Here is an 8,007-nt window from a genome sequence, read left to right as displayed (position 1 = left end):
GATAGAGGGGAGACGGAGAGAGGGAGAGAGTGAGGGAGAAGGGAAAGAGAGGGAGAGACAGAAAGATATGGAAGCCGGATGAGAGACAGAGGCCCGGGGACAGAGGTCAAAGATGATTTAACATAATCGTTTAATATATCAAGGAATTATCCCCAAACCACTGAATTATCTCAAACCAATGAACCACAAAAGCATTACGGGTCTATAATTTGGTTCATCGCAAGTTCGGTAGTGACGTAAATGCTTTTTCGCGGTTACGCGTGATTTTACACTCAGTGCGTTTAAATTTACGCGCAAGATTTGATAATGCAGGGAGCGAAATACGCACGTACGTCACTACCGAACTAGAGGTGAACCAAATTATCTTTAATATTAATCTTTTTATTAAGGATACAAAATGAAATACTCAGGTGTCCTTAAACTTATCACACCCATGGGTTTGGTAACAGCTTCAACAAAATACAAAATGGATTTCAAAATTTCTTGCTGCTGTGTAAAGAAAAGTTATTAACTATTTGTTAGACACCACGATATTTTGTAGATTACTGTTTTTGATACAAGGTTGGGGAGAAGATTTTATTAAGGATACAAAATGAAATAGACACGTTTCCTTGAAATTATCACACACATGCGTCTGGTAATAGCTTCAATAAAATAATAACGAACCCCACAAAAGATTTATATTTTCTTTAATTAAAATTGAAATTGGTTGACAATATATGACACTTAAAAATTATTGTAATATTCTCCAAGTGGGGTAAGCTTAGACTCATATTTTCCATCTTTTGTAAGCTTGTTATCTAAGAGGGAGCAAGAGGACTTTACATAGCCGGTGCCAGTACCTTTTCGACTAGCAAACCAGGCATACTTTTCAACATATTCCGCTTCCTCTAGCATAGGTAACAGCTCCTTCATATAATTAAGCTGCTCATTTGGATCGTCAGTATGGGGAAGGGCGAACTCTGTCAAAAATATTTTCTTATTGTATCTTTCCCATAAACTTTTGAGATACTCCATAACTTCAGTGGGTTTTTCATAATAACAATGAGTAGAAATATAGTCTATTTGACAATCTGAACAACATTGGAAAAATTCGTCAAACCATTGAATATGATCATAGACGCCTCCAGGTGCGGCGGCTGGACTCACAAACTTTGTTGCGCCGTTTGCTTTCCCTGCTGCTTCTAGCTCTCTCCAACGATCGGCAGCCTCTGCTGGTTTCATGAATGCTTGTTTCAGATGGTTTGGTTCGGAGAAACCGAGCACGTGTTTGTTAATATCAGATGAGGGTGCAAGGAAGTTAAACTCTTTCTTTGTAGGAGGTTGTGGCCAGTATCCCCAACACATTGGGATATGCTTGTCTTTTTGTTGTAATTCATTGGAACACATATGATCTCGGTCTGAGTGAAAGGCGGTCGAAATTCCCCAACTGAACCTGCACCGTGGTAAAAAAAAATACCCGAAAAACAAAATTATAACAAAACATTTGATCTCCAGCATCCTAGAAAAAGGAACATCGTCAAATTCCACTGTATTTTACAATTTAATTTATCATAGGAAACTCAAATCGCATCTCAATGATGCATTTTTTTTTTCAATAAAAAAACAAAACAATCCCGGTTGATAAAGCAAGATATATCGTGTCAACTTGGAACCTATACTGATAGTGTGCAAAATCCCGGCCCCAACATTCAGCACAAAAGCAACTACAGGTAAATTAAATATCTCTTGGCCAAACTGGAACACTATGAACGCTAGTGGCTCCGCGATAAACACACGCGCACATATAATTTGGTTCATCTCGAGTTTGGTAGTGACGTCAATGCTATTTCGCGGTTGCGACACAAGCGTGCTGACAAACCGCCCTTGTGCGCGTGCGTGTACACTCAGGGCGTTTTACTTTACGCGCGCGATTGGATACTGCGGCGAGCTAAATACGCACATACGTCACTACCGAACTTGAGATGAACCAAATTAGTGTGTTACAGAAGAAAACACACACGCGCCTTATATTACGAACACGCTTAGTACGCTACATGGACTCAAAGCGCATGTTCCAGTTTGGCCTAGAAATACTTAATTTACATGTAGTTCGTAGGACAGGCTGCTCTTCAAAGTAGCATGTCAAGGCAGAAAGCAACCAGTCCTGTCCATATATTTATGTGTAACTTTGAATATGCATCGGTGTTCGGGCGCTGCCATAGTGTCGAGTTAGCAGTGGACAAATTTCCAAACTGGGCAAAATTGCAAAATCGTTAGATGATCCGCTACAAACATGACTTCACATGGACATGTACGTGTACGAATTTGTAATTTTGATTCTTAAATATGTCGAAATAATGATACATGTTGCTTAAAGCCATATTATAACATTTCTTTAAAAATAGATTGGTATTAAATTTCAATACTGTCAGATATGTCCCCTTTTAATTTTGAGCCGAACAAGTGAGGTAAAGCAAAGAAAATCAGAATTTACAACTAGCGCCAATGCATGTCACGCTGGCGGTTGTAATATGGTACGACCTGGTGTGTGTGTGTGTGTCCCGCACGCCGTGTACGTAGGGGTGTGTTGACATCGCATACGCGTTCGACTAATATTTCTATCGTAATAATAAAACGCTGATTCAGGCGGTTTATTCAAAATCTCGGATTTTGGCAAAACTACAGCACCTAAAGTCTTGATTTTTGCAGAGAATCTTTGTTTACCAAAGTACATTACAATCGTGTAAAAACCTGAATTTATATTTTTTTTGAGGACGTTCTCCTCAGCAAATGTTATAATATGGCTTTAAGACATGCATCACAGATTTAGTGAATTTTTTCCTGGTATGTCGGCGGACGCTACGTCACTATCTAGTTATAGTGGCATTGTGGCAACATGTCAGGGCGTCCGTCGAACACGTCCAAAGACAATGTAGCCAGTCTTTAATATGGAGCAGTGTAATACATTATGCACAACTCGCAAACGCAAAATCGGAATCGACTGCAATTTTGATAATAATCTTCTTAATCTTTCTTCGAAATATACTGAAAAATGTCACAAAAAATGAAAGAGGATGCTAGGTCTACGAAATACTCCTTTAAGGGTGCAGACTATAGGAATAAAGACCAATCGAACATATTCTTGTTTATGCCATAATATTGTAGTCTTTCAACCCTTTCATAACTTCAGCTGTGTAACTTACGAAAATTCCCGCTAAAAAGTGGTTCTTTTAATTTTTGAAAATCTGGATTTTTCGTACTGATCATACTATAATGATCACCAGACAATAATGTTCTAATCACACTATAGACTGTGTTGACATGCCAGGCAATTTCGGTCATATGCCCACGGATATGTTATGTTTAGTACGGTGTACCATGAGGAACATGCTAACTTAAAATAATTTTTGCAAACTTTGATAATTTTTTACAAACTCAAATGATTTTTTACAAACTCAAATAATTATTACAAACTATTTTTTTTACAAACTTTAATATAATGTATTGTGCATGTAGAGGCCCATTTATTGTCGGATTTCTGTATTTAGATCACGCAGGGGACGCACCATTAGATTCTCAGGGGTGCATGGGAGAATTGCAGGGGGGCAAGGCAGAATTTTTTTTTTTTTAAACGGCGAATTTTGTATTTTTTTATCGCCTCCAAAGGGAGGATTTATTTTCCATCTCACTAGTGGGCGAAGTTGTTTTTTCGTCTCACTAGTGGGCGAAGTTTTTTTTTCAAAAAACTCCCATGCCCCCTGGAAATCAAATGGTGCGCCTCTTAACAACAATTGAGCGCTATTAATACACATTAATGTTTTTAAGCAGGTACGTTTTCTGTCTTTGCTTGCCACGTGGTAAGCCTATGTTGAGGTTGCGATTATATGTACAAAAAAATTCAAGATGGATACCAACAAGTCGTGTGGCCGAGCGGTCTAAGACCCTTCTTTAAAAAAAAAATCATATTATCGCATCGCGCATATACTCAATCTCGATAGCCTGAGTCTCGCTGGGAGTCTTGCTCTCTCGTGAAAGTCGAAAGTTTGCAAAAAATATTTCAAGTTTGTAAAAATTATTTGAGTTTGTAGAAAGTTATTTGAGATTGTAAAAAATTATTAGAGTTTGTAAAAAACTATTTGAGTTGTAGAAAATCATTTCAGTTTGTAAAAAATATTTGAGTTTGTGAAAATTATTTTAAGTTTGCATGTCCCTCATGGTACACCGTAGTTCAGGGACCGTGCTTTTAAAAACCCGCCAGATCGCAATCAGGCCATTGACCTGTGTAGTGGTCATACGTTGCTCGCTCAACCATAACAGCATGACTGTCCCTAATAGCTACTCATTAATAATGCGTTGCATCAGGTCATGGACTCTATTCAATAATTTTAATCCTTTCTTTGAGGTCAGAAAGATGAAAGGGAGACCTTGAAAAACAGATGCGTGGTTCTAGATAATATTTTATCATCCAAGCTGGTTATCTAGGTTATTTCTAGGAGGCGACACTTATTAATTCATAACGCTCACATCTTTCTTCATCCAATGGACTTTGGAGAACTGCTGAGATAATAAGTGGATGTTACAATCTAATCGGTTAATCGGCATAGTTGATGATATCTGATTCTGATAATTCACTAGTAGCAGCAAAATTACAGCGCTTTGTATCCTCTGGTGCGCTATATAAATCTTATATGGATTAATGTTATTTATTTATTTTATAAATATTTCTTTTAAACACAATCTAATGTGATGCTCACTACATGTAGAAGGCCTGGTCTGCAAACGTTCATTTCATAAATCTAGTAAAGATAAAGCTTCATGTTTAGTGAAAATGAAATACCAAAGCTGGATATTATACAATCGTGATGCATTCCTTCTTGTTATGGACGACAAGTATTAATAATATTATTATGGCAATATCCATTCCCTTCTCAATTGATTATGCTTTCTTTTCGAAAAATAAACCATGAGGTCTAGAGGCCATGATATAAACCTATATTCGGTATGCGGAAACCTTCCACGGTTAGGGCGGCGCTTGCACTCGCATATTCACTAAACTGCCGCCTCCTTCAACCTTTATCGAGGGGCGAGTTTGAGGTTTTATAGTCATACATGTAGGCCTACCATTTTTCACCCTTATGGCAGTCAACGTCAGCGCGTTGAAGCAGCTGTTTCGCTCGCGCATCTATGTGGCGTCGTAAGCGTGTGCATGTGTACACCAGCGCGCTGCAGCGCTTTGACCGAATGCTAGTAATTATTTGGCTGTGCCCAATTAAATGCTCACTGTACTGACATCACTATACTAGACTAAATCCTCCAAGTCCTTCAACATCTACGCACGGTCATCGGGTTGTGCTGAATAAGGCAACGTTAAGGATTGTGGGTAATAAAAGGCGCCGCAATTCTGGGTCTGGAAGGATTCAGGCTATCACTATACTACCACATCAGGATGAAAAATCGCATATCGCAAACCAGCCAAATTTGTCATAGGTTTGAATGCTAGTAGGAAAACCGTGAATATAGGGTCTCAAACTCTGAAATATCTGAGCAGAAACGTGTCCTTTTTCCTATTTTAAAGTGAGTCTGTAGCTGTCGCCATCTTTGGAATATAATACAACATTCTCTGGCCAAACATCGGGTTAAATGTAAGTAAATAGTTAAAATCGTCTAAATTCAATAATATCAAACAGCCACGGACATTAAGTCAAGGCTACATGAGAAGTTTGGTGTAGGTCACGCATTTCCTTGGTATAAAAAACAGCCAAAAGGATGTCAAAAATTCCCTCTTTTTATCACAACGCGATTTATTACGAAACAGCATTTTCATAGGGCCTACGCTGGTTCTGTCAATTCTAGTTTAAAATCTGTTCGTCACATGCAGTCTGATTTGGTATCTATGTTATCATCAAAGTCTTGGGAACTAATGTGGACAGTTGTTTTGTTTAAAAACGGATACTGTTTAAAATATCAGTATTTACGCGAGCGACATTTTGAGTGTGTAAAATGCATTGAAAATTGTCGGCTAAAGAGTGCATAAATTAAAATCGCGAACAGTAATAGCAACAATAACTATCTACATTCCAAGCGGAAACGCTTTTCATAAGCATACCCCACTTTTTTTTTTTTTCGCTGAAACCTAAATATGCAATTCCGGCGATTTGTAAAAAATAGCGTCAGCATATTTTACTATGAATTTGGGACACCGAAACAAATGCTTGCATTGGTGCCAGACTTATTATAATGATACGATAATTAGGCCCCAATAATGGCTTTCATTTTAACCGTTATTTATTAAACTGAGATTTTTACTTTTTGAGAAATTAATGAATTTATCGAAAAACTTTTCGGAGAACGCTACTTTAATGAACCCATGCCTTAAATATTAACTGTACCAAGTTTGTTTGGTGAATATTGATAAAATATTCACTGACCGATCGGAGAAAGGGAATCGCAGAAAATGGCGAAAAATTGAGAAACTTTTTGCAACTTTTCTAGGCTTGTTGATATGGTGGTGCCTTAAGGAAAGAAAGTTTCCTATTACTAAGACCAAACTTTTGAAACGGTTTGTATATTATATTAACCATAAGGCATTTATTTTACCGCTGCGTTCAGAAACTCTGCCATCAAGACACTCGTAAACAAATCGTGCCCGAGTTGGATTGACAGATGACGTCAGACGTAAACTAGCCTTTTAATCCTGTCTTTCTTTATCATTCCTGAAAGGTGTTGTGTGCTACGCATGGTATCATTCCTTATTGTATAACCATTATTATTTAATCTTCAACTTAGTTTAATTAAATCAATTATTGTTCTTACCACCATGCGATGTTTGTGAACTGCTCCACGTCGTTACAATTGTAGTAAAGCGAAGACATACCAACCCCTTTCTTGGTAGATCCAACCCCTCTCTTGGTAGATGCTGTATGTCCCAAGTCCATAGTAGCTAAAGCTGACAGACAAAGTAAGCCCCAGAAAGCTGTAACAAAAACAATTCAGAATTATTTTGTGTTAAAAAAGTTTTCATTGGGCATATATTTTTTTTGATCTGCGTGTTAGTCGTATAGGCCTCAACATAAAAGTCATAGTTTTGAAAGATTTTTTCTCAAAATACCAAGAGCTATCTCAAGTACCACTGAACCAATACTAGGCTTGTTTGTACTCATTTTGATGCATTTTTCATGCTGATTATGGTAATATCGCACCAAAATGAACATCTAAAATTCACAATAACAATAACTATATACGTTTATCTTTGTTAAAAATTTGCGCTACAGTTTTGCGATCGCCTATTTATAAATAACAAGAAAATCGACAAGCGGGAAAAACAACCAATAAAACAAAACATATTTACCATTGTTCTGCATCCAACGAAACAACATGATTGCTGCTACTGATGGTATCCCGTGCGGTGCGAAGTCTAATCTGACTCTGCTGACAGGACTAGCTGATGAAGAAATAAAACACGTGTTTATGCCACAGATGTCCTGAAATCTACGAGCTGTCTTGTCCAACACAGTATTTACGCCTATATAATATAGGCTTTAAGCACTGACCCGTAGCAATATGCGTATAAAGTTACACACGTTCATGATTGGCTGTTCTGCCTTACGTCATCGTTGGACTTGGAGAATCACGTCAAAACGTACTGGGTCAAAGTACTACAGCCATTGGATCTTTGTAATTCGTCAATTATTATCCATTCTTTTTCTGCAAAATTCCAATTTGTATAGAACTTGGGCAGAGGATGATTTTAGTACTGCCCAACGCCCCACTGGTTTAACTTGCAGCTAGCAACATGACACCACTGCTCTACTACAGAATAGAGGTACATGGTAAAATTTGAATTTGTACAGTTATATCTACAATACAAACACTGTCAATATACTGGTCGATTTCACATTTCATGTTATTTACAGGTTTGAATTATCATTTAACATTATATATACACACATCACTTTTGTTCTGAAATCGACCAAGTAATAATGATAATGACACACTCACAATATTTAAAACAACATCTTTTGTACA

General features: G+C 37.5%; 1 protein-coding gene across 1 annotated transcript; it reads right to left on the bottom strand.

The window, feature by feature from the left end:
• Positions 1-594: 594 nt before the first annotated feature.
• Positions 595-7,425, bottom strand: LOC140145978 (uncharacterized). Its single transcript, XM_072167712.1, has 3 exons — positions 7,331-7,425; positions 6,796-6,955; positions 595-1,435 (listed from the first exon to the last, which is right to left on the bottom strand). The coding sequence occupies exons 1-3, from the start codon at positions 7,356-7,358 to the stop codon at positions 727-729; spliced, it is 897 nt and encodes a 298-aa protein (XP_072023813.1). The 5' UTR covers positions 7,359-7,425; the 3' UTR covers positions 595-726.
• Positions 7,426-8,007: the final 582 nt, after the last annotated feature.

Source organism: Amphiura filiformis, chromosome 2, assembly GCF_039555335.1.
Source record: "Amphiura filiformis chromosome 2, Afil_fr2py, whole genome shotgun sequence".
NCBI classification, from domain to species: domain Eukaryota; kingdom Metazoa; phylum Echinodermata; class Ophiuroidea; order Amphilepidida; family Amphiuridae; genus Amphiura; species Amphiura filiformis.
Note: the sequence above shows the minus strand (reverse complement) of the source record. Positions and strands in the feature narration are given on the sequence as shown.

Bases quoted from the DNA above. Each gene is read 5' to 3' on its own strand.
- LOC140145978 (XM_072167712.1), bottom strand. From the start codon at position 7,358: ATGTTGTTTCGTTGGATGCAGAACAATG. The intron at 6,956-7,330 runs GTAAATATGTTT...TTTTTGTTACAG, and splicing joins TCGTTGGATGCAGAACAATG to CTTTCTGGGGCTTACTTTGT. The intron at 1,436-6,795 runs GTAAGAACAATA...ACCACGGTGCAG, and splicing joins TTCACAAACATCGCATGGTG to GTTCAGTTGGGGAATTTCGA.